The sequence below is a fragment of the Balaenoptera musculus genome, chromosome 18 (genome assembly GCF_009873245.2).
Source record: "Balaenoptera musculus isolate JJ_BM4_2016_0621 chromosome 18, mBalMus1.pri.v3, whole genome shotgun sequence".
Taxonomy (NCBI): Eukaryota; Metazoa; Chordata; class Mammalia; order Artiodactyla; family Balaenopteridae; genus Balaenoptera; species Balaenoptera musculus.
Window position 1 is genome coordinate 52,657,090 of NC_045802.1, and position 27,678 is coordinate 52,684,767.

General features: G+C 38.8%; 2 protein-coding genes across 11 annotated transcripts in view; both read right to left on the reverse strand.

Moving 5' to 3' along the window:
- The window catches only part of RBM26 (RNA binding motif protein 26), an 86,282-nt gene extending 63,303 nt beyond the window's left edge, over window positions 1-22,979 (reverse strand). For all 10 annotated transcript variants that reach the window (XM_036831141.1, XM_036831140.1, XM_036831136.1 and 7 more), the window contains exon 1: window positions 22,850-22,979. In XM_036831141.1, the coding sequence (XP_036687036.1) occupies window positions 22,850-22,920 (71 nt within the window). In that variant the 5' untranslated portion in view covers window positions 22,921-22,979. The remainder of the gene's footprint in view (window positions 1-22,849) is intronic.
- LOC118884062 lies at window positions 22,938-26,892 on the reverse strand. The gene is made up of 3 exons (XM_036831381.1): window positions 26,848-26,892; window positions 23,566-23,772; window positions 22,938-23,468 (listed from the first exon to the last, which is right to left on the reverse strand). Exons 1-3 carry the CDS (start codon window positions 26,890-26,892, stop codon window positions 22,974-22,976), a joined length of 747 nt encoding a protein of 248 aa, XP_036687276.1. The 3' UTR covers window positions 22,938-22,973.
- Window positions 26,893-27,678: the final 786 nt, after the last annotated feature.

Consider the following 27,678-nt stretch of genomic DNA (forward strand, 5'->3'; position numbering starts at 1 on the left):
TGTTGTGGTGAATTTTCAACTTAATAACAGCCTTTCTAATAACTGTCACTTTACATTTCTCTTAGCTAAACACCAAATCTATTCCATTCCCTCCATTATTTTTTAAACAAGACACTTTAAAAGTGAATTAAAATGTTAGCAGCTAAAAATGTGGAGAAAGACTTTTACGATTTTTAAAAAATTATTGTGGCCTAGAATACAGTTTTATAAAACAGCAAGATAGAATTCCTGAACAATCTTTGCTCAACGCCTTCTATTAGAAGCAATTCAAACCAAATCAAGGACCAATAAAAGCCACAACAATCATAATGAATTAACTACCATACAAAAAAATGTTAAATACTTAAAATAGTCTGAAAGGCAGATTACTTTTTAAAATTTGTTAGACTGCAAATTACATAGTAGAAGCAAGGTTTACTATTTCATATTTAAAAACAGAACAGGTGGGCTTCCCTGGTGGCGCAGTGGGTGAGAATCTGCCTGCTAATGCAGGGGACACGGGTTCGAGCCCTGGTCTGGGAAGATCCCACGTGCCGCGGAGCGACTGGGCCCGTGAGCCACAATTGCTGAGCCTGCGCGTCTGGAGCCTGTGCTCCGCAACAAGAGAGGCCGCAACAGTGAGAGGCCCGCGCACCGCGATGAAGAGTGGCCCCCGCTTGCCGCAACTAGAGAAAGCCCTCGCACAGAAACGAAGACCCAACACAGCCAAAAAAAATAAAATAAAAATAAAATAAAAAAGCCATGGTTTAAAAAAAAAAAAAAAAAAAACAGAACAGGTAAATATGCATTTGGGAGGTAATTTTTCTTAAGTCCTACAGGAAGCCACTTCATTTTTATTTTAATAACTTTTGAAAACAAAAAAAGGTATGTAGTTACAAATTATAGCTAAGTAAAAAATAATCTGAACCACAGAAGTTTAATAATATACCAAAATGTTATGGATCAGGGACAAAAGGCAAACTGTGTGTTCTCTTTTCTATTTATCTTAATTAAAAGTACCAATGCTACTTCATCTGAACATCTAGCAATAATAACCTGCTATGCAAAATTAATGAAGCAAAAATGTTTAAATTACTGAATCAAAAGAAAACTATATTCTGATAGTAAGGGGTTATTTTTAAAAACTGTCTCCATGGTAAGCAAGATTGTTCACGAGGTACTTTACTATACCAGTTGGTACTGCTGATATTAAGTTTGTGATCTGAATGACATATTATCTTGTCAAAGCTAGTCTTTACCCTCTGCTACACTGCCAGCATTCTAGAGACATGTGAAAGAAAAGTGGGGCTGAAATCTTCTTCCAGATCAGGGAAAGAGAAAAAAAGAATCAGATTTTGAAAATGTTAAGGACAAAGAAATAATACTGAAAGAGTGACAAACTTCACTCCTACCTTAGAAAACAGGCTGAATTCACACTAAGTCTCTGTTCCATAAGTACTTCTAAGCCCAGCAAAAACAGAATCTGCCAATAAAGTACAATTCTGACCACAGAGTGCTCCAACTTCAATTACCCTTCTGTGTGTGTGCTGGGGGCAGGAGGGTGGGAGCAGCGAGGGGATAGAAGGAGGGGAGCAAGGAAAACACAAAGAAAACCAGAAACTACAAAATAAAGAAGACGCGGCTTACCAATAGCACTGTGGAAGGTGGGGTGAAGGGGAAGCAACTAAGTATTTCAACTTACAAAAGTCAAATGAGATAAAGCGTTGAAATGGAGGAAAACAAATCATAACCAGTGAGGAAACAGTGCAGCTCTCCCGTGCAGTAGGGAGTGCCGCTGCTTTCACTTCTAGGTGCCACCTTTTATAAATATATAAACAAAGTCAAACATTCTTAGAAAATGACCAGAATGGTAAACGCATATCATTATCAGATAACTTGCTAGGGATTCTTGTGTCGGAAGGAGCCAGACAATACACACACAGAAGGCATTCTCATATAAACAAGTGCTCTGAAGAGAAAAAATGCCAGGTAATGGGATAAAGTATAGAAGAGGAATGAAGGGAAAAAAAGAGGAAGAAAGAAAAGGGAGGGAGGAAAAGGAATGAATGAGTAGATCCTAGATAAGATTATCCGGTAAGGATATTTAAACAGGGTCAGAATTTAAATAGGGAACAGAATGTAGTGCAAGCAAGCTTTTTGACTTTCTGGAAAAAGGTGAGCCCAGGCAGAGGGAACCAACAGAAAAGGGCTGAGGTGGGTATCTACTGATACTTGACTCATGAGGGATAGGAGTACAGTGCAATGAAGCAAAGTGCTCCATTCCATCCAAATGTGTCATGCACATTTGGATTTCTAATCTCTCACCTTTGTAAGGATTTAAAATTTACATCATATCACTATGAAGTCATTCAAACCAATGATTTTAAAGGCATAAAAATAAAATTTTATCAATCTCTGAATATACTCAGTTAAGGATACAACAATAATACCCCTGAAAAGCAAGGGTGAATATCTAAGAGGGTCATTCTCCTCCAGCTGTATCTGGGGAGGAGAGCACATGCACTAAATAAGTTAGAAAAGCCAAAGTAATGCAGAAAATCAAATGTTTTAATAAAATCTCCCAAAAGAACTTAATTTTCTTGAGAAAGACTTCAAAAAACATGAATCAAATAACTGAGTCACTTTGCTGTACAGCAGAGATCGGCACAACACTGTAAATCAACTATACCTCAATTAAAAAAAGAATCACCCCAAGATATAAAGGTTCTAATTAATCTTCCTAACACACTCATCATATTAGTTTTTACTTTTTAATTTAGTACTTTCAAAATAGTAACGAGACAGTGAAGCAAAAAACAAAAAGCTAACACGCCAGTACAATATTTTAAAAAGAAGTTTGTTTTGTTTTGCCCAAGTTTTTTGGAGGCTTGAGAAATTCAGTGGAAGATAACTGATGAAATTTTACCCAAGCTTCCATTTTCAGTAATCTTGAGAAGGAGGAGCTGGAGGTGGCAGTGGGAATTAAAAATTAAATTTAAATATGTTAACTCAGTCACTTTAGAACACGGATATACACCCACGTCTGTCCCTACCAAATTTTCACTTTATATTCAAGAAAAATATCTAATTTACATCAAAGTCATGAAATTATATTCTGTACATAGAATTACTCTTTTAAAAACCCAAATTCCATTGCAACAAACATACTATATACATTGAAAAATTCAATTACCATAGTTTATTATACAGTTTCATCCAATTCAAAAAGAGTAAAACATAGATTACTTGTATGTAGTAATTAGTTACAGCAAAGGTTACTCATTAAGAATTATTGATTACATACCCACTTTATTCTACAAAATAAAATGACCACCACAAAATAAGCATATATGTAAACGTGATACATCCATGAGCATCACATGAACCACTTCTTATCACTGCACAAACTTAGCCCAAAACATGTAATTATAATGCTGAAAACTATTCACTTAGTTCCTTCATTCCCTTATATTACCCCCCAAGAAATGGCAGGAATTCCGCCTTACCTTGAGAGCAGTGGTTCTCAAACTTTTTGGTCTCAGAATCTTTTTACACTTTAAAAATGACAGAGAACCCGGAAAAGCTTTTATTTAAAAGGGTTATATCTGCCAGTATTTACCATATTAAAATTTAAAAATGAGAAAATTCTAAATTATTTAGTTTAAAATAACTAAATAAATCCATTATGATTTAACATAAATACTTGGGGGCGGGGGGCAGGAGGAGTAATCAAAAGGAGGAACTTATTGATATAAATAAATGGGAAGTCCAATAGTAGGACTGACTTTAGGCATAGCTGGATCCAGGAGTTCAAATGATGTTACCAGGACACTCCCCTTCTATTCTGCTTTCCTTTGAACTTGCTTTATTTTGAGGCAGGCACATGTGGCAACAAAAATAGCCCTGAGCAGTTCTGGGCTTACATTATTCTGACAGCTACTGAAGCCAGAGAAAATAGCCTCCCCTCTCTCCCAGAGCATCATATTGGTCCTTGAAAATGACTGGCCTTCTCCAGTTTGAGCTATACCCCCACTGCAAGGCAGGGATGGGCAGAGCTCGATAACTAATAGCCTCACCTGAAACTAAACACAGGAATCCCCTGCTTTTCAAAAGTCTGCTTTATGCCACTTTGTGAAGCTTTTACAGAAGACCTACATTGGTAACCACTAACCACAAGAAATTCAGAAAGGATTTTCACTTTTATGAGAAAAGGCGAAAAACAAAAATAGTGTCCAGCATTTGTTTTGTAGCGAGTTGTATAGAGGTAGCCCGTATCATGAGCAGCCAGTGTGGCACTGCCCAGATCCTTCCCCAAGAACTACACTGGGCACCTCAGCATCAAGCCGCCATAGCTTTGAACTGTGTCTGTGAGCATCTATGTTTTATCTCAATTTATTTTGTGCATCCATTGACAAGATGTGTCCTAAAGTAACTGCTTCTTCACTTTACGCCATTTCAGCTTACGAAAAGTTTCATAGGAACACTCTACTTTCACATATCAGGGGAAACCTGTACCCTATATTTTTTTGTGAATAAAGTTATATTCCCACACCAAAACAAAAATTTAGTAAGAAGATTGACAATGTTTCTTTCTTTTTCTTTTTTTTTTGCAAATACCATTAATGTCTGCCTTAAATAACAGACTGATACTTACATCTACTTTTATATTCAATCTGTTGTGATACCTTGTTTTGGTTGAAATATAAAATCTGGCCTCACACAGGTATACAGTTGGGAAAGTGGGGACCTCACAGACTCCATGAAAGGGTCTCAGGAAGCCCTAGGAGTCCTCACACCACATTTGAGAATCGCTGCTTTAGAAGTGATTCAGAAAGTATGTGTTAAGCGTCTAATTCAAAGACAAAGTCAGTCTTCACACTCCCAAAGACCCCATAATCAGACTGTATACTGCTCAGTGCAAAAAGCAGTAGCCCAAATAGCAAATTGAGCACAGACAGGTGTGGTTATAGAATCATGTCATAGAATTCTCTCTTAAAAGAAAAGTGGTGGGCTTCCCTGGTGGCGCAGTGGTTGAGAATCTGCCTGCCAATGCAGGGGACACAGGTTCGAGCCCTGGTCCCACATGCCACAGAGCAACTGGGCCCGTGAGCCACAATTACTGAGCCTGCGCGTCTGGAGCCTGTGCTCCGCAACAAGAGAGGCCGCGACAGTGAGAGGCCAGCGCACCGCGATGAAGAGTGGCCCCCGCTCGCCGCAACTAGAGAGAGCCCTCACACAGAAATGAAGACCCAACACAGCCATAAATAAATAAATTAAAAAAAAAAAAAAAAAGTGGAACTGCAGGTGAAATGCTGATATGGCAGTCCACAACAAAACTCCATTATTTCTTGTACGTTTTACATTCTTATTCACAGCTGAGGAAGAATCACATTCTCTGGGAAAGGGCTCTGGGGCTTCCAAAGGCCACCCCTTCAGTTACTTATATGTGGATTCACATTTACCTAGTTACAAAACAGATTTGAAGCGCTTCATCCCTTCAGTTACTAAGAGACAGGAGAGGCTAGGGAACATTTTCTCTCTTGACCAAGAAGGGGCAGAATTATCCAAAAGAAATAGCACTAAGACTAGAAATGCGAAAAACCTAGTTCTGTCATTCTGTTTTCAACTAAATTCTTACAAACTGTTCCCTCATATATTTAAAAAAAAAAAAAAAAAAGTCGGGCTAATGCTCTGTGGCTGTATGGTATACTTCTGGGTTTTTTCTAATATTGCCACAACAGTTTTCTAATACTGCTATCAAATCACGCTGAAATTTTTTCATTAAAAAGGGGATACTTTTCACCTCACAAATCTCAGGACTAAAGAAACTAAGCTTCAGTTTCCTTATCTGAGAACAGCTGCTCTGCTAAATTAGAAATAATTACAAATAAATATGACTGCAAATAAGAAAGCATTTTATTAACCTGCCAAACACCAAAACAAATGGACCACTAAAGAACGAAATAAAATAAAAATCTGAAGTAATAAGATGCCTATTATTGCCATCCCCTTAGAATAGGTGTTAAAATCTAGTTACTATATTTTAAGCACTATTCCCTTTCAAATCTATGTTGTCTTCTAAGCCAAACTAACAGCTTTTCCTTGAAGCAGTCTGGTATTATAAAAAAAAAAAGCACAGAAATGAACTCCAAAAACCCAGGGGTTTTCAGATTTCTAGTCTGATGTCATCTTACTTTATTCATTAGTTACATAATCCTGGGTTAGCATTTTATTTCTCTAGGCTTCAGTTTTCTCATTTTTAAAACAAAGGTGCTGAACCATACAATCTGACAAAGTGGGTCATTTTTTTAGGAATAAGGTGCAAAGCTTTCATCGTCATTGCACTCCCCTACTCTCATTCCCAGGAACTTTAACTGAACTTAATAATTCAGTATGTAATCTGAAAAAAAATTTTTTGAAAAAAATTTTTTTCCTCTAGGTCTTTTTCAAAAGCCATAGAGTTCCCTTTTCTGAACACTCATGAGCAAAGTTTGAGCCTCTGGGAAAGATAAAGAATAACTAAATTCTACTAGATAGAAACACTTTACATAATTTTTCTGAATTGCCAGACCTTAAGATCTGCACATATTTCTACCACTGTTAAAATGTTACTACTGGTGTGCTTGTCTGTTTCAGACTAGGTAACTATGCCTACCTTTTCCCTAGAACCAATCACATTGGTTGAGAAGTATCTACTAATTATCACAGTATGCAATAGCATACTAAGTCAGGGGCATATCAACCAAAATTCACAAAAAAACAATTCTCAGTTTAGGTCAAACCCAATTATTACAAATACAAAGGTGTGCCAACAAGTTTAAAAAGCTGTTACAGATACCAAAAAAGGTCAATAAAAAAGCCCACAAGCATTCTGACAAGCCCTTCCTAGTTGCTTTTTCTTCCATATTCTGACTGCTGCAATGGCCCTCATATATATCCAGTACATATGTTCTAAGTATATTACCTCTCTCTTCCTACCTCCTGCCAAAGCCCAAATTTAGGCATTTTACAACTCACTCTTAAAACTAGAATTAAAAAACTATTTAGTCTTCCTTGTCTCCAAAATGTTACAACTTAATCAAATCTCTAAACACCATAGTTTCATTCTTAAAAAGAGATGTGACCAAGTTACTCTGCTACTTTAATTAACCTTCCCAGTATCCCATAAACTAGTCCCCAAAATGTCCAAACACTTCAACATGGTAATAAAACCTTTTTAATTTGAAACCAACAAAGGCTAGCTGGAGTCAAAAACCTTTTCCTACCCATAATGAACAGTTATAATTCCTCATAGAACATAACTATTCATCCAATTTGGGGCACTCAATGTCATCAGAAGCTTCAAAACTTTAACACAGGGACTTCCCTGGTGGCACAGTGATTAAGAATTCGCCTGCCAATGCAGGGGACAGAGGTTCAAGCCCTGGTCCGGGAAGATCCCACATGCCGCGGAGCAACTAAGCCAGTGTACCACAACTACTGAGCCTGTGCTCTAGAGCCCACGAGCCACAACTACTGAGCCCATGTGCCACAACTACTGAAGCCCACGCGCCTAGAGCCCATGCTCCGCAACAAGAGAAGCCACTGCAATAAGAAGCTCGCACACCGCAGCGAACAGTAGCCCCCACTCAATGCAATTAGAGGAAGCCGCCCACAGCAACAAAGACCCAACACAGCCATAAATAAATAAATAAATTTATTAAAAAAAAAAAAAAAAAAGGGCTTCCCTGGTGGCGCAGTGGTTGAGAATCTGCCTGCCAATGCAGGGGACACGGGTTTGAGCCCTGGTCTGGGAAGATCCCACATGCCGCGGAGCAACTAGGCCCGTGAGCCGCAACTACTGAGCCTGCGCGTCTGGAGCCTGTGCTCCGCAACAAGAGAGGCCGCGATAGTGAGAGGCCCGCGCACCGCGATGAAGAATGGCACCCGCTTGCCGCAACTGGAGAAAGCCCTCGCACAGAAACGAAGACCCAACACAGCCAAAAATAAATTAATAAATAAATAAATTTATAAAAAAAAAAAAAAAACTTTAACACAATCCAATTTGAGAAAGTGCTTGAAAAACTTTCACAGCCTGGTAAGTACAAGTTTATAAAACAGTTGTCAAAATAAGATCTCTTTCACAGTCTGTTATTATAAAAAATTAAACTTTTTAAAAACGTAAAATAAGTACTTTAGCTCTCATTAAATATATAAAAATAACAAGAGTCACACTGACAATTTCTTTTTAAAATGCCCTAAAAAGGTTAAGTTATAGGTTTCAAAATACTTCTTGCACTTAAACTGTATTAAAAAGAGCAACAAATGATCTGCTGAACTGCTATTAGTGCTTATATGTAGGACTTGAAATCATTCAAATGTTTTTTATTTATAATAACTGACTTCAAGATTTTGGGGGTTTTTTTCCGTATCAACTTTTATACTGCCAGTAAGCGGTGGAAAATTAATAAATGGAGAATATAGACAGAGCAGTTGTTTTGTTGCTCCTTCCCTCTTCTTTTGTAGGGTAACCAGCCAATTCTCTGTGAAGGCCTGGAATGCCTAAGAGGAGTTTTGCTCATCCCTCCTGTTCTACTCTCAGAATTTGCTAGCTGAAAGCTGGGAGTGCCTTGGTAGATCTCTTCTACTTCTCCGTCCTTGCTTGCAGAACTACTCCTGTGTTTTTGTTTGTTTGTTTGTTTTTAAATTTATTTATTATTTATTTTTGGCTGTGTTGGGTCTTCGTTTCTGTGCGAGGGCTTTCTCTAGTTGCGGCGAATGGGGGCCACTCTTCATCGCGATGCGCGGGCCTCTCACTATCGCGGCCTCTCTTGTTGCGGAGCACAGGCTCCAGACGCGCAGGCTCAGCAATTGTGGCTCACGGGCCTAGTTGCTCCGCGGCATGTGGGATCTTCCCAGACCAGGGCTCGAACCCGTGTCCCCTGCATTGGCAGGCACATTCTCAACCACTGCGCCACCAGGGAAGCCACTCCTGTGTTTTTAATTGGTAAGTGTTGAGTGGTTGTACACTTAGTTGTTTTATGATATTGTTCTACTGCCACTGTCCTCCACTGATTATGATGAGAAATCAGCCACCATTTGAGTCTTTGTTTTCCTGTATGTATCTGTCTTTTTTTCTCCCTTTGACTACTTTTAAGATTCTTTTTATTTGGTCAGCAGTTTGACTACAATATGCTTAAGGCTGTGTGTGTGTGTGTGTGTGTGTGTGTGTGTGTGTGTGTGTGTGTGTGTGTGTGTGTGTGTGTATTCTATCCTGTTTGGTTTTGCCAATTTGGATCTATGTTTTGATGTCTTTCATCAGTTTTGGAAAGTCCTTGGTAGTTATGTCTTCCAACATTTTTTCTGCCTCATTTTTCTTTCCTTTTTCTAAGACTTCAGTAACTTGTATTTTAGATTACTTGCTACTATCCTACAGATCTCAGGTGTATCTTTTAAAATTACTTTTGTCCCTTTGTTTTCGGTTTGGATATTTTCTATTTTCCTACATTCTAGTTCACTGCTGTTTTTTTCCTCTATGGTGTCCAGTCTGTTGCAAAGCAGAATTCTTTATTTCTGTTATAGTTTTCATTTCTAGGTTTTTCCATTAAGCTCTTTTTAATAGCTTCTGTGTATTAGCTGAAGTTCCCCATATCTTTATGCATGCTGTCCACATGTTCAAATAAATTCTTTAGCATTTTTATCATAGTTATTTTAAAGTCCTTGTCTAATAATCCTATTATTTGAGTCATCTCTGGGTATGTTTCCATTGACTATTTCTTCTCATGTGGATCTTATTTTCTTACTATTTTGTGTTCCTTGTTATTTGACCTTATGTTGAATGTTCTGTGTAAAAGAACACTGAGGTGGATGGAGACTGAGGTAAATAAGATTTATCTTCAGTAAATGCCATGCCCTTTCGTCAGGCCACTAGAGTGGAGTCACTTGTTCTGTAATTGACATGGTTTGGGCTTTGTAAGAAGCTTTAGTGTGATTCAGTTCACCACTGGCTTCAAATGTTTTGAGGGCACGATCAGGATTTTCCCTTTCAAAAAAACTGGAATCTCAGCATTAACAAGATTCTGGATACCTGCCTGTGCCTTACCTCCAGGCTCCCAGCTTTTGAAACTAAAAGAAAAATATAAAACCAATGACATAAGAAAGAGGAAAAGGCCAGCAAACTAAATTCGAAGTAGGAAAAAAGGAAATAATAAAAATATAATATTGAAACAGAAAACAATCAACAAAGCTAATACTGTTCTTGGAAATGATGAATAAAATTGATAAACTTAGCCAAACTGGTCAAGAAAATAAGAGTAATATTACCAACATCAAGTATAATTTTTAAAGGGGAGGGGGAGCATCACAATAGATTCTATAGTCATTATATGAATAGTAAGGCGACAACAGAAACAACTCTATGTCAATAAATCTGGCAACTTAAGAGAAAAATCCTTGAAAAACATAAATTACCAAAAGTGACACAAGAAGAAACAGAATACCTAAATAGACCTATACCTATTAAAGAAACTGATTTCGTAATAAAAAATCCATTTCACAACAAAATCTTCAGTTTCAGATAGCTTCATCAGTGAAGTCTACCAAACATTTTAAAGAAAAAATAAAATGCAGATAGCCCTCATAAGCAAAACCAAAACTTCTTAACAAAATATTAGCAAATCAAATCCAGTAATATGTATAAAAACGATAATACATCATGACCAAGCAGGGTTTACCTCAGGAATGCAAGTCTGGCTTAACATTTGAAAACCAATCCATGTAATACACAATATTAATAGAAAAAGAGAGAAAACCCCTATGATCATCTCAATAAATGTAGACAAAAGAATTTGACAAATTCAATACCTTTTCATGACAAAAACACTGTGCAAAGTAAGAATAAAAGAGAATTTCCTCAATCTGGTATTTAAAAGGCAGTTATAAAAAAAATCTAGCACTGGGGACTTCCCTGGTGGTCCAGTGGTAAAGAATCTGCCTTTCAATGCAGGGGACGCAGGTTCGATCCCTGGTCGGGGAACTAAGACCCCACATGCTGCAGGGCAACTAAGCCTGCACACCACAACTGCTGAGCTCGTGCGCCACAACTAGAGAGCCCATGCGCCCTGGAACCCACATGACACAACTAGAGAGAGAAAACCCACACGCCACAAGTAGAGAGAAGCCTGCGCACCAGAACGAAAGATCCCGCATGCCTCAACGAAGATCCCGCATGCTGCAACTATGACCCGACGCGGCCAAAAAAAAAAAAAAAAAAAAAAAAAATCTAGCACTAACATCAGTTAATATTGAAACATTAAGTCTCTTTCCCCTAAGACTGAGACAAAACAAGAATGTCCACTCTTACCACTTCAGTTTAACTTGTACTGTCTGTCGTTCCTAACCAGTTCACTAAGAAATGAAGGCATAAAAAATCAGAAAGTAAAACTGTCATTAATCACAGATGGTATGACTGGTATAAGAAATTCCAAAGAATCTATAAAATAGCTACTATAACTAATAAGTGTACTTAGAAAGTTGCAGAATAAGGTCAATATGCAAACATCAATCATATTTCTATGAATAACAAAGAAAATTGAAAAATTAAATTTTAAAATGATTTTATAAAACATCACATACCCACGGAAAAATATCTAACAAAAGATTTACAAGGACTCCACACGGAGAGCTACAAAACATTGCCAGAAGAAATTAAACTTGAATAAATGGAGAGATTACCACATTCATGAACTGGAAGACTAAATATTATGAAGATGCTCTTTCTTCTAAAATTGATCTCTACATTCAACACAATCCCTATCAACAATCACACAGGCTTTCTTGCAGAAACTGAAAGGCTGATTCTCTTTATAGGGAAATGCCGAGAATCCAGCATAACTCAATCTTTTAAAAGGACAAACTAGGAGGACTTACATAACCTGATTTTAAAACTTATTATAGGGCTTCCCTGGTGGCGCAGTGGTTGAGAATCTGCCTGTCAATGCAGGGGACACGGGTTCAAGCCCTGGTCTGGGAAGATCCCACATGCCGCAGAGCAACTAGGCCCGTGAGCCACAACTACCGAGCCTGCGTGTCTGGAGCCTGTGCCCCGCAACAAGAGAGGCCGCGACAGTGAAAAGCCCGCGCACCGCAATGAAGAGTGGCCCCCGCTTGCCACAACTAGAGAAAGCCCTCGCACAGAAACGAAGACCCAACACAGCCAAAAAAATAAAATAAATAAATAAATTTTAAAAATCCAGCCCGGGCTTCCCTGGTGGTGCAGTGGTTGAGAGTTCGCCTGCCAGTGCAGGGCACATGAGTTCGAGCTCTGGTCCGGGAGGATCCCACATGCCGCGGAGCGACTGAGCTCGCGTGCCGCAACTACTGAAGCCTGTGCTCCGCAACAAGAGAAACCACCACAATGAGGAGCCTGAGCACAGCAACGAAGACCCAATGCAGCCAAAAATAAATAAATAAATGAATTTATTAAAAAAAAAAAAAATCCAGCCCAAAAAAAAAAGTTAAAGCATTGATTTAAAAAAAAAAAAACTTATTATAAAGGTAGTTGGCTTTAGACAGTGTGGTATAAGCATCAGAATAAATAAATATCACTGGACAAAGACAGAGTCCAAAAATAGACTCATATATAGTTAATCATCAACCAACATGCCAAATATCATTGGACCAAGACAGAATCCAGAAATAGACTGATACATACAGTTAATTATCAACCAACGTGCCAAGTCATCCCATGGGAAAAGGAAAGTCTTTTTAGGAACCATTTCTGGAAAACTTAATATACTTATTAAAGAAAAAAAAGGAGCCATTTAGCCCTATCTCATTCCACATGCATTTTTCTTTGTTTGTTTTTCGTTTCTCGACTCCAAACAGCCTTGAGCCAGGGCAGCCAGTGCTTGTCCAGGAGAGTCCTTCTGAGTGCCCCAGAACGAAATGAGCTTTGGCAGCTGCTGGGGACTCAGGGAAGAGGCTGCTCCTGGCCACGGTCAACCTGCCACAGGAATAGACTACTGGGCTGGCTCGCCAAAACTGATACCAAACGCAAGTTCGTGTGCCTGAGAGACGCACAGTTAGGCCAAACAAACCAAAATGTCAGAGTCTGGCACTGAGAAATGATTACTGCAGGGCCAAGTAAGAAGAACAGGTGGCTTGTGCTCAAAAAACCCAAACTCCTCCATATCCATTTTTTTTTAATTCATTTGAGATGAACAGACCTAAACATAAAACCAAGAGGCAGAAAATTTCTAGAACATAGAATATCTTTATGATGTTGGAGGAGATAAAGGCTTCTTAGACACAAAGAGCACTAACCATAAAAGAAAAATAAATTGGACTTAATAAAAATTAAAAATTTCTGCTCACGAAATGACATCATTATACAATAGTCCCCCCTTATCCATGGGGGGAATATGTTTCAAGACACCCACTGTGGGGAGGGGAGGTGTGAAACCAGTGAAACCACAAATACACCCTATATACACTACAGTTTTTCCCATACAGACATACCTATGATAAAGTTTAATATATAAATTAGTCACAGTAAGAGATTAACAACAATAACAACAATAATAAAATAAAACAATTATAAAATATACTGTAATAAAAGTTATGTGAGTGTAGTCTCTCTCTCCTCCTTTCAAAATACTTTATTGTACAAACTGAATGCCTTTTCCATCTTAAGCACTTATCACACACTGTTGCTGCAACTTTTGCAGTTTGAAGTGTGACAGCAAAACCAGCAAGAATTTTTTTCCTTCTTCACAATTTCACAGATAGAAGATTCATTCTTACTGTAAATCTCAGCAACTTCAGTACTGAATTTTTTCTTTCCTTATTAAGTCGAGAATTTTCACCTTTTCGCTTAAAGGAAGCACTTTATGGCTTCTCTTTGGTATATCCACACTGCCAGCGTCACTACTCCCGTGTGCTGCGGTCATTGTTAAGTAAGATAAGGGTTACTTGAACACAAGCACTGCAATACCATGAGAGCTGACCTGATAACCAGGACAGCTACTAAGTGACTAACAGGTGGGATATGCTGGACAAAGGAATAATTCACATCACAGGCAGGACAGTGCAAGATTTCATCATGTTACTCAGAACAGCATGCAATTTAAAACTTATAAACTGTTTACTTCCGGAATTTTCCATTTAATATTTTCAAACCGCAGCTCATCACAGGTAACTGAAACCACGGAAAGCAAAAGCACAGATAAGGGGGGACTACTGTATAAAAGTCACAGAGTGGGGAAAAAATCTGCAGTACATGTACTGTATATGAATAAAGAGCTCCTATAAGTCAACAATAAAAGACAGCCCAATTTTAAAAATAAGCAAGACTTAGATACTTTACAAAAGATATGATAGTCAATAAGCACATGGAAAGGTCCTCAATAGCATTAGTCATCAGGAAAATACAAATTAAAACCATAAAGAGAATTAAACTGTCAGTCCAAAAAAGGAAAGATGCCATTTTATACTCACTCTAAAGGTTTAAAAACAAACAAACAAAAAAAACCTTGACAATAGTAAATATTGCTGAGGATATGGAGCAACTGGAACTCTCATAAATCACAGGTAGCAACAATTCGGCAGTTTCTTATAATAGAAAACATACATCTATCTACCTTATGATCTAGCAAATATCCTCCTAGGTATTTACCCAAAAAAAGATATTTCCACAAAGACTTGAATAAGAATATTCATAGCAGCCACATTCATAATGCCAAAGTTAGAAAGTAGATGCCTTTGTTGGAGAGGGAAAGAAAAATCCAGAAAGAGGCACAAGAGAATTTTCCAGAGAATGTTCTAGATCCTGTTCTATACGGTGATTACATAGGCATATATAACTGTCAAAACTTATGCAACTAATGTTTATGTTAAGTATAAACTGACACATGATAGATATATACGCCATAGTACTATTTGTTCAGTAAATCAATAAAGGCTGGTTAAATAAATTATGGTACACCCGTTACATTAAAATGCTATGCAACCCTTAAAAAGGGGGCAAGTCTCTTATGTATTATATCAAATGACCTCCAAGTATGATACCAGTTATATAAAAAAAGAGAATGAAAAATATATAAACATATTTGCTTGTACATAAGCAAAATATCGCAGTGAGAACCAATGAGTAACGTATCCCAACATACTCCATTGTTTCATACACACACAAAATACTAAATATAACCCCAAGTTAAAAATAAACTTTTACCTATTTCAGAAGTTGCTATCTGTAAACTGAAAAGGATTTTTCCACAGAAACAAGGTGGTAGGAGGGTAGTGAGTAACTCTAGTAGGAAGCATTTACCATCCACTCATTTCACTCATTCTCTATTCTCTGGGACTAAGGAAGCAGGAGAAAGAAAAAAATTCCTAGAAGGCTACATTTAGCTCAAGTTTTAGTCATTCTCAATATGTACACACCAAACACCGGAATATCTTATTTTCCATTTTGTTCATAATACTATCCCTGTATCTTGAGTTATGCATGTAAAATAATTCATTTGAAAAGAACTGTAAGCCTAAGAAAAGGAATTGCTAAAACAGATAAAAATTGCTAAATGCATTTTTAACTACTCATCACTCAGATGGAAAACCCAACTAAGGTTGCAGCAGTAAAATGTGGTAATGAAGGTCATGAAAAATATTTTAGCCAATAATTATAGAAAAACTCTTCTACCAGCTGTAAAATTCATCAGACTAGAATTACCATACATAATTTTTTGTGCAGCTCCATGGAGGTGCGCAATCTTGCATATAGCAGCATTCACTAATACTTTAATGAGTAAATGTTAATACTCTTCAGTGTCCTTTCCCCCTTAAAAAAATCACTTAAGCTTTAGTTTATTTGAAAGTGCTGAAAGGTAAAAATAAAGCAAAACAGACCCTGAGATTAGTAAATCTTCAAATTGCTCACTTATCTGCTTCTCTGAAATAAAAGTTTTACACAAATGCCTCTTCTCTCTTAAGTCATGGTTGCACAAAATAGAAATTTCAACTAATGCATTTGAAACTCAGATGTACACCCCATACATGGCATTGTGCTGGGTGCTCACCCAGAACAGGAGAACACTTAACCTTTAGATTTGGAGTTTACTTTCAAGGACCTTAGACTCTAACAGTAACCCTAAAGCAAGTAAGAATTAACTACTGAACAACTTTGCAAGTGATGAGTACAAACTAGAGCTAGGAGAGGAGAGTCATGGAGGAGAGTCACTGCTTCAAACTGGATAGATGATAAATGGCTTTCTGGAAGAACTGAAATCACACTTGACCTTTGATTTCAACATATAAAAAAGAAACGGAGAAAGGCAGTACATCATAACACACAACAAAGCTCTGGAATAGAAATGTCTTGTTTTTAATCCTGTCTCTATCATTTATAAGCTATGAATGAAATGTATTACTTAATCTTCCTAAGAGTCAATTTCTTCATCCTTAAAATTGGTATAACAGAACCTAGCTCACATACAATGAATGCACAAGGATTAGCAAATAGCACTCAATGAATGTTACCTTCTACTTAAAGTTGGGGGGAAAAGGACAGTATGACCAATGTGATAGAGAATCAGAATGTAAAGTTCAGTTTTGCTGAAATTAAGACTTACATAAAAAGTAGGAAGATAGGGCTTCCCTGGTGGCACAGTGGTTGGGAGTCTGCCTGCCAATGCGGGGGACACGGGTTCGAGCCCTGGTCTGGGAGGATCCCACATGCCGTGGAGCAGCTAGGCCCGTGAGCCACAATTGCTGAGCCTGCGCGTCTGGAGCCTGTGCTCCGCAACAAGAGAGGCCGCGATAGTGAAAGGCCCGCGCACCGTGATGAAGAGTGGTCCCCACTTGCCGCAACTAGAGAAAGCCCTCGCACAGAAACGAAGACCCAACACAGCCATAAAATAAAATAAATAAATAATTCCCATTTTTAAAAAAAAATTAAAAAAAAAAAAAAGTAGGAAGATATAAACTGGAAAGATAATTTGAAACAGACATTAGAGTTCTGAAAACCAAGTTAAAAAGTATGCAATTAATTACTTAGGAGTCCTGAAGATTTTGATTTAACAATAGGATATAAATAAGTCGGGCAACCAGGCCAGAAGAACTGGAAGAGAGAAAAAGACTGGAGATAGGGAGGTCTGTTAGGAAACAAACTGCAATGGTTTAGATAAGGAGTGAAGAGTCCCCTACTGAGCACTGTCATTAGCAAGAGTTATTAAAAGAAAGAGACGGAACCCAATGACCAACTTGAATGGGAGAAAAGAAATGAAGAGAGGAGAAGCCAAAAAGATGAAACTTCAAGCCCAGATAATTTGGAGAAATGAAATGGAAATACGTGAACATTTTATTTTCAGAAACATACAGTAGTTTGAAATTCAGATGAGAGGATCAGGTACAGAGCTAGTAATCGGGAGTTAAGAGCTTACAACTTTGAAGTGGTTAAGCCTAAACATAATTGTGTGAAAAATAAATGCATACAGGTACTCTTGGAAAAGCTCTAAGATTCAAATGCAAATGTGTATATACAATATCCTGGGGAAAACAGTCTTTAATCAAACTTTCAAAGCATCTACAACACACACAAAGTTTTTAAAAACCACAGGCATGTATTACAATAGAAAACATCCATAGGAATGAATGTGAATGAGGGAGCAGGAGTAGAAATGATTAAGAAAAAAAGTCTTGGGAACAGAACTAAGAATAATACAATTCTAAGGCAAGAAAAAGAACTTAAGGAGATAGGACTGATTTGAGAAGAGAACCAAAATATTATGGATCCAAGACATGAGAATTTAAAAAAAAAAAAAAAAAGGCAGCTATCAACACTGTCTAATGTTATACACAGAGGTCAAAGAATTAAAATTTATACAAAGTATTTACATTTAATAAACAAATTCATTGGTAACATTGAGGTAAGCAATTCTGGTTGAATACAAGTAGCAAGAAACTATATTGTAAGGCATTAAGAAGTAAATGGCTGGGGCAAATGAGTGAAAAATTAAAGGCTGACTACTGTTTCAAGATTTAACAGAGACAGGAAAAGAAAGCTAGCATGAAAGTGACTAGAAGTATGATTTAATTTTTTGTTTTATTTTTTGCTATTGTTGCTAAGCTTTTCTTCCTTAAGGAATGGGAGACTGACTCTGTGCCCAAAGGATCTGTAGAAAAGAAAAGATCAAGGGAGGGAACAGGTATAAAGTTCAGAAATAAAAAGATCACTTTCCAGCTCTTCCCGTAAAACAGGAACAAAAATAAATTTTAATGTGGTAAGAAAGGTTTAATAACAAGTGTGGGTGAAGGGGAAAAGACTACAAAAACTCTAGGTTTCTTTTTTAAACTCTAAAGCACTGATAACCATGATGCTTTAGAACTTTGTTACTTTACAATAGCAGCTACTACTCCAAAAATGTAATAGTAAAAAAGTGTATACACACACACACAGAGTAATAGAAAAGAATACACTGTATTGTGTTGTAGTAAATTAAGAACAAGGCTCCAGAGTCAAAAACTTGAGTTTAAATCACTGTTTAGTCACATGTAAAAGCTGTGACTCTGGGCAAGTATCTCAACTTCATGCTTCAGTGCCTCGGAGTCATCACTTGCAAAATGGAGGTACAGTATTTACCTCACAGAACTTGAAAGTAATACAAAACTTTAACAACGCGTACAAATGTTAATGGTAGCAATAATAGTAATGCAACCTATTTGTGTTTAATCAACCCGGTATTTAAGAAAGGAGGGAAGGGCTAGGCTCTTTAAAATATGTCTCATTTAATCCTTTCAACTACAGAAAGAAACAAGTATAATTCTCCCTATCACACCAACAAGGAAAAGGGAGGTTCATTTGCCTAGATTACTCAGTTAATAAGTGGCAGAGCTGAGATTTGAACACTGGTCTATGGGGACACAAAAATGTTTTCTTTCCACTACACAATGCTACCTCCACAGCACTACATAGTAGCAGGAGCACAAAACTAGGCGTTTTGTTCTTTACTACTAAACTCAACAAAATCTGGGCACATCATTAAGTCCATCTGTCTCTCAATTTTATTTTCTGAAAAATTAAGGGGTTTGATTAGATCTTGAGGTTTCCCTTAAACTAAAAATAATCCATGATTTTATTAAATCACCACATTTAGTGATGTGTAAACTCAGAAAAAGTTTTAAAATACAGCAGAAAACCTCTTCTGTTTAAAAAACAAAAAAACATCGAAAGAAGACAGCTTAATTTTTTTCCAGGACTGCACATTATGAAAAAGAAATCAATGTTAAAGGGAAGACCAACATCTAATTTTATTATTAGCATGCATGACTAAGCAAATGTTTGGGAGAACAAAAACATCAAGTATTTCAAGATGACAATTTTAACACCTATATTTTCAATAATTATGAAAAAAAACTCAGACTCTTGATATACCTACAGACCTTATAATCAAATAAAATACAGATTTACCAACTTTTATTTCATGTTGAAACTGCAACCAGGTTGACTTTTTTTTTTTTCTTAATGTCCATCTGAAAACTTTCCTCCCCTAAAACCCTTCACTGGCTTCCCACTACCCTTCAATGAGATCCCAAATCCTTAACATGACTCAACAGTCTCGTGCGATCTGGCTCCTCTCTCTGGAACTATCCAATGGCTCTTTTTTCAGTTTCTTTCAATTCCTCCAAGACACCTTTTTTTCCCTTTATTTTAGGGCCTTCATACCATCTGCCCTCCAAAACCTTGCTGTCACAGCTCTCCATTCCCAACCTTTTGCCCCAGCAAACTGCTCTTCATCCATCCCGGTTGAGATGAAGTATTATTGTGCCAGGAAAGCCTTTCCTGACCTCCCAGACATATATTTTGACAGCATTCTGGATTTATAACACTCACTAGTCTTATGGTTACTTGTTCACCATCTGTCTTCCGTGCTAAGCGGTAAACAATATGAAGATGGTCATTTCATGTCGTGTTTCCTACTATTTCCCCAATATCTAACACAGTGCTTAGCACAGAGTAGATTAAGTGCTCAATAAATATGTGCTGAATTAATACATTTAAACTACGAGGCAAGTCCAAAACCATCAGATACTTTACTAGCACAAACAGCTAAAAAAGTTCTATACACGTTTCAAGTTCTGTCTTATCCTTGGTCCTTCATATGGTCCTGCCTCAAATAGGTGCTATATGGCAATTACGAAGTAAAGCAAAAAAATCTCTTTAGATAACAAACACGTCTTCAAGTTTCACAAAACCAAGGTTAGAAACCATAGGTCTTAAATAACTGGAATCAGCTTTAAAAGTCATCTAAAAGAATTCACCTGAAATGCAATTAAAGGGACAGGAACTTGGATAAGGGCACATTTTTACCACAGTAGTGTGCATTGTAAAAGGACCAATCCCAGCTCCCATCACTGTCTAGGTTCTACAAGTAGTGCTTTATTCCAGCAGTAATGACTGCACTGCTACAGTCATCTGAGTAGGCTATATGATACCCGAAGATGCTTTATTAAAACTCAAGAAAAATGACAGGCAAAGTAGCTATAATCTTCAATTAGTGAAAAAAAAAAAAAAAAGGAAATGGTAATAAAGCTGGTAATTTGAGAACTGAATGCTTAAAAAAGGGAATGCTATTTTAACTCAAAACATTCTTCTAGTTTTCTGTTCACCTAACACTTATTGAGTGCTAATTACAAACCAGGCAGTGTTCAAAGATTTTCTTAATACATATTCATTATTTTCTCCATTTGAGACATGAGCAAGGAGGCACTGAGCTAAGTAACTTACCTAATATCATACAGCTGGTAAGTGGCAGAGGCAGAATTCAAAGGCAGCCATTCTGGCTCCAGGGTTCTCCCTCTCAACCACTATTACTACACTCCTGCCTACTCTCTCTCTCCAATCCACTTCAACAGGGCTTCTATCCGTACCACCCTACTCCAGTGAAACTTTTCACAAAGTTCACCAATGACTTCTACCTTGCCAAACCTAAGGGCCACTAATCTGCCTCCACCTTGTTCATCTATTATGCAGCATCCCATCAAGTTGACAACCCTCCTCTTTTGTCAAACATTTGTTTTATTAGTGACATGTATCCCAATTTTCTTCCTACCTCAGACCTGGACTCTCTTCTCTTCCCTATCTACACATTCTTCCTCAGAAACTTCCCAGTCTCATGGCTTTAAACACTATCTGCATGACTCCAAATATTTCTAGTCCTGGCCTGAGTTCTAAACTCATACCCAACTACTTATTTGACATCTCACTTAGATATGTAACACCTTATACTTAATGATCAAAACCAACCACCCTACCCTTCTCCCCTCAACCTGTTCTCTCCAAGCCTTCTCTACCAACACGGATTCAGTTGCTTAGGCTAACTTCTTAGTTATCACCCTTGACTTCCCTTTCCTTTATCTCTCACACCCAATCCATCAGCAAGTTCTACCAGATCTATTCATTAAACATATTTAGTTCTGTCTCCACTCTCACTCTAATGCAAACTATCTACAGCTCTGCCTACGTCCTTCAGAATGGTCTCCTTACTTCCCTTCTTAACCCCTTAACCTCCACAAAGCAGGTAGAGTTAAAACAAAATCAAATCAATCCCTGCCTGCTTTAAATCATCTAATGTCTTCCCATTATAGTTTAAATTAAATCCTAGCTCTTGACCACAGCCTAGAAGATCCTACATGATTTGGCCCCTGCCTACTTCTCAAACTTCACAACCTTCCATCCTCTCCCCCATCACAAGGTTCCCTGCAGCCACAACTGCCTGCTTTCTCTTCCTGGATCACACCGTGATCATTTCCACTACAGAGCCTTTGCACTTGCTGTTCCTTCTGTAAGGAGCATTCTCTCTCCAGACTTTCACGCAGAGTTCCTTCTGCTCCTTAGGTGTTGCTCAAATGTCACCTCCTCTGAGAGACCTTCTAGTCACTCTTTTACATGATCCTCTACTGTTACAATCGTCATTACTCTTATTACCTGAAATTAGCTTATTTACTTGTTTATTACGTCTTGCTGATTTTGGAATTTAAAAACTCTAGCCCCGACCTTCCCACAGTACGTAGAAAGAGCTTAATAAATTTATTAAATGAGTGGATATTCCCCGTTGTGTTTTAAGCTGTTTATTGTAAATCAACCAATTTTGATAAAACACTTGGCCCATTTTGCGTGTATTAAAAGATAAATCCTTAAAACACTCAATTTTTCCAATCTAACACATTTCAGCACTCTGAACCCCCTCAAGCACACACACGCACACAGAGTCACCTACAGAAACCTACTTAAAACTGCTAAATAGTCCATATGGATAGACCGCATTTTCTTCCTCCAAGCTAACAAACGTGTAGGTGAGGAAGGGGAATTTTACTGGGCACCTTAGCACCTGTTACATCTTCAGCTAACAGAGGTGCTGATGAGCCAGACAGCACATGGGAGACATGGCCTTTCTTTCAGGGACTGAATGTAGGTAAAACGTGAGTGGCTGAGACGAGAACTGTTCTAATCCGTAATAAGGGCTATTCACCTCATTTAAAGAAACAAAAATAGTCCAGTGGACAGCGGATTATGCTCGGATCCACCAGAAGAAACCGATCTGGGAGCCCTCGGCAAATACGAGTTGTGTGTGTAGGTTGTTGGGGTCGGTCTACAAATAACGGGAAAACAAGAGGATGAGACATTGGTTTAAGAACCAACTCAGCGATAAGGTAAAGGTCAGCTCAGGCTCCCAGGCGTATTCTGAACCTGGGAACGAGGGTGGTAGAGGAGGAGAAAACACAGAGCCCTGGGACCTCCGTTCACCGCTTCGGCCTCCACGGCAGGCACTTGAGGCAACCGTGAGTCCACCTATCTCCCACTTCCACCCCTGCAAGGAAATAGCCCCCGGATACTCACATGGGCTCGAGAGTCTTGCTGAGCCAGGACTTGAGGGCCTCGAAGTTTTCAATGATCATTTTAGAAACCATCCACAGCGGCCCAGAGGCCCGTCACACTAGTCCGCCCGCCCAGGTCGCGGCCGCTACAGCCGCCGCTGCCCCCGCCCCCTCCTCCGCGCGCCGCCCGCGTGGGCCGCGGTGGGAGGCGCCGGTGGCAGGCTCCCGCGAGCCCCGATGGGCCAACAGTTTCGGGGGGACGGCCGCAGGCCGCGAGTCCACGGGGTGCCAGGAGCTCCCCCTCCCCGGAACCCGACCCCGGCTGAGGCAGCAACGCTTTGCCCGGGCCCTCCCCCTTCTCTCCACGCCAGCGAATCTTCCTGGACCAGAGAGCGACACGCTCCTAGACCCGGGCTTTCTCTCAGCTTTGAGACCAGGTGCTGGTTGGCAACGCAGAAGAGGCAAAAGTGAAGAAAGCGAAGACGAAGGGCAGCTGAATGAACACGGTTCGGGGGGTCTTCCCGGCTCCCAGCACCCCCAAGAAGATGGCTGCCGATAAATCTCGCGAGAATTGTTGAAGTGTCGCGGTGACTCCCGGAGCCTGCTGGGAAGAGACGTAAGATCAGCGGAGAGCGCGCTAGGCAAGTACGGCGAATTTTGCGTCTTTGCGTGGCTTGTGGGCCCTGTGCTTTTTCACGCCTTGATTCTCTTAAGGAATAAAGACCATTTTTTTTGCAAGGAGGGAAAGGCCGCTGATTTCAGGATCAGCGGGAACCCCAGCCCGTCCTCTGTAACAGACGGCGTGGCGCATCGGCTGGAACGACCCTGCGACGGGAGCGCTCCTCTGAGAGCGTCCACTCGGATGTGGCGGGATGCAGGCGACCTGGGGATTACAGGTGTGCTGCGCTCTGCTGCCTCCTCCGTGTACCTCAGGGTCCTGCAGTACTATATTCTGCATGTGCTGTGCTGTGGACAAGATTGGGAAGAACGGGCTGGTCTCATGTAACGCACTGAGACCTCCAGAGGCATAGTTAAGTCTTGTCCAGAATTACTCGACTTCATGCATGGGCAGAGCACTAATGACCTAGGGATTCCTCCAACCCTTGACAGTTCTGAAATAGTTTCCAAACATCTGAAACTTCCGGACTTTTCCCCAGCTAGAAATAAGTGTTTGTGTTTTTAATTCTCTCCGTTTAGAGCCGATTCAGCCCCAGATAGGGAAATTACATAATATCAAAAGAGAGAGCCTTCAAATCAGCATCCTAAATAAAGTAACTTCCTTTCTCCTGGGTGGTCAAGTAAGTTTGATTCCTGCCTCAGTTGTTCTATTTGCTATTATTTACTTCCATTAAGGTACTAGGTGGAATTTTACAAAAAGTCTAGTGCCTGTTAACTGTAATGAAATGAAAATAATTCACAATTTAGACACTTAAAGTAGACCAATAAAAAGCTTTTTATGGCAGACACAGTGGTAGACTAAATTGTTAAGAACTCTGAGTTTATAATTTGCTAGAGTGAAGTGTCCTTAAGCAATAAGTGGAAAAGATTTGATAAAGTCAGAAAAGCTTGACATTTGTTTTAAAATATAGCATATAAAGTAGTATGCAAATTAGAAGCCTGCTACTGATTAACCAGGGTGTTAACAAGTGATTTAGCGAAGTGAAATAAGCTGGATGCAAAAGGGCAACTATTCTGTGTTTCCACTTATGTGAGGTACCTAGAGTGGCCAAACCCCTAGAGACAGAAAAAATAGACTGTTAGTTGCCAGGGGCAAGAGGGGTAGGGGAGAATGGGGAGCTATTTTTTAATGAGTAAAGAATTTCAGTTTGGGATGGTGAAAAAAGTTCTAGAGATAGGCGGTGTTGATGGTTGCACGACAATGTGAGTGTTGTGAACTGTACACTTAAAAATGGTTAAAATTTTTGTATATTTTGCCACAATAAAAAAAATGATTTATAAATTTAATATTGCTAGGGAAAATGTAAAATCCTAATTGTTCAGCCTGTCTGTTTAATAGCCTTGCCACAGACTGACTCCAGTTTTCAACCTCATCACCAACTGTTGGGTAACTCTGGCTCTCCACTCCAGCTAATCATCATTCTTCTGTTAAATGCTATATAATCCAGGGAAACAGATTTGCTCACCTTTCCCTCCTCCAAACATTTATTCACATCATTTCCACAGGGAATGTTTCCACTTACTTCTTTCTCTGGCTATTCAAACCTTGCTCATCCTTCTCTCTCAGTACCACTGCTACTGTATTTTTTAATCCTTCCTTATTTTTCCTAAACAATAGTAACAGCCTTTTAATTTCTCTGCCTCTTAGCTGCCCCCTTATCAGTTCATCTTCAGTTGCCTTCATCATCATTGCCTTTAATAGCAGTTATTGTAAAATTTGGATCTAATCACGTTAGTTCCCTGCTTAAAATCTTCATCAACTTCCACGTTGTCTTCAGGATAAAAATCTACATTCTTTAACATCTATAAAGGACCTTTTAAAATCAGACTCTTCCTATATGCCTTAGAAACTTCTTTCACTGCCTTTCAGCCTTCGCTTCAGCCACCCTGAACTACTTCATGCTCCTTGAAAGAGGTGTGTTCTCTCACTAAACTGATCCATTGCAAAATGTGTTCCCCTCCCTTGCACTTGAATCCTACCCATCCATTAAATTCAGTGCATACAGCATCACCTTTAGAAAACCATCCTTGACCTCCCTGCTCTAAAGCAGGAGTCCCTCTGAGGTTTTATCACATCAGCCTGTGCTTGCATCTATTATAACACTCATTGCTTTATTTCTGCAATTATCTGATTATCTGTTCATTAGTAGATTATGGTTTTGAATCTCCTGTTCCGTGCACAGCCCCTGATATAATACAGTCAATTCTCAATTCTCAATTTTTTGAATGATCAAATGAAGCCCTGCCACTTCCATGAAATCTTCCCTGAACGATGTAGCTGATAGCAATCTCTTCCTCCTCTAAATCCTTAGTTACAGTGCTTGTTATCACTCCACGACTAGTCATCAGTGCTTCCTAGCATGATTCTCTTTCTTAACTATTATCATTTATCCCTCATCGCTTCAGTGCTGCATCTTCTTTGGCTTTGTCTTCAGAGGTGATAATTAGCTAATGTGATAAGCAGTGCAACTAAGAAAAGACTAAAACAACCCGCATAGACTACTTTATGTATTCAGTAACAAACATTTCAGAATGTCCATTATTAGGTTACCTCCTTAACATTTTCCAACATACCATGTTCCTTCAAAGCCCTGTGACTTTGTTAGCGCTGTTCCTTTTGCCTGGAATGACTTTCCTTATTGCTCAAATACCAGATGCCCTAGGCAAAGGTTGTTGCCTCTTGGTTCTTACCTGTAGAATAGGAGTTAAAACGTCTTATTTAGTTTTTCATCTGTCTGTCTAACTAGATTATGAGTTCTTTAAGGACTAGGACTCAAGTTTATTCCTCTTTGTTCTTTCTGCACGTAGCATAGTGTCTGGAACTCAGAAATGTTTGTTGAAGGATATAAGAAGGAAGTAGAGGCAGGGGAAATATTTTCGATAGGCAAGTCATAATGATATATCTCCCAATAGGCCTACGTCTCCTTACAGTTTACTTAGCTGCCCTGATCCTAGGAATATTCTCTAGAGTATACTTAACTCCTCCTTAGGTTCTTCAGTTCTCTCACCTAGCTGAAGGAGACAATCTTATTACTCTCAGTGGTGGTTTGGGGGTCTTGATTAAACGCTTAGCCTGTATTTCAACATCACAAACATATTCTATACTTTTTCTTCTATTTTATAGTCAGTACTCTGTCCCGAGAATCACGTTTAGGTCTTTATTCTCTCTGGAATACATGCCTTTATTTGGTGTAAGGTGGGGATCTAGCCTATTTTTTCTCCAAACAGCAGGCCAATTCTTCTCTATAATTCTACTGAACAGTCTCTCCCTTCCACATTGATTTTCAATGCCACCTTTATCATATATTCATATTTCCATTTATGTATGGCTCTGGTTCTGACCTCTTTTTCAGTTGGTCTCTTTGTCCATGATGACGCCAGGACCATGTTGTTTTTATTTACCATTGTCTTATAGACTGTCTTAATATGTCATAGTGAAAAATCCCTCCCCTTTGCTCTTGTCTTTCAAATTTGACTTAGCTAACTGTGAACCCTTGGTCTAAATACTTCCTAGAACAAGATTGTTGAGCTTAGCAAAAAAAAAAAAAAAAAAAAAGATCCTTTATTGAATTTATAGATTAATTTGGGTTGAATTGGCAGTCACAGAGGTACTTTGCTCAGATCTACCTTCGAGAAAGGACTCACTGCCCAACTTCAAGGCATGTAGTTAGCTGACAGCCTTCAGTCATTAACTTCTTCTGGGTTCACCTCATCTTCCAAACTGAAGTTACACTATTTTCAGGGCTACCCCTCTCTTCCATGCCCATCCTCAACTAAAGACTGAGTAAGGCATAGTATAAGGACCTAATGTCAACATTAGGATGACAGAGGCTTTTTCAGGCCTGCATGGCAGTCTGATGGGTCCCCCTGCCTAATCCTACTTTCTCCCTTTCTCTTTCACAAATGCTATCCTCCAGTAAACCTTTTGTGCTTCTAACTCCACCTCAACATCTACTTCCCAGAGAACCTAACCTATGACACAAGTCATCTGATTCATTCTATTTTTATAAATTTTTTAAAAAAATTATAGTTAATAAAATCTAACTGTCCCTTCTGGCCCAATTACTTCTTTGAAACCATCCCTAGCCACCTTCGTTTAATATGATGTCTCTCAGGACATACATTCTAACAAACCTTTGACTTTCTATGGCCATCATTGATTTAGCCCCTATT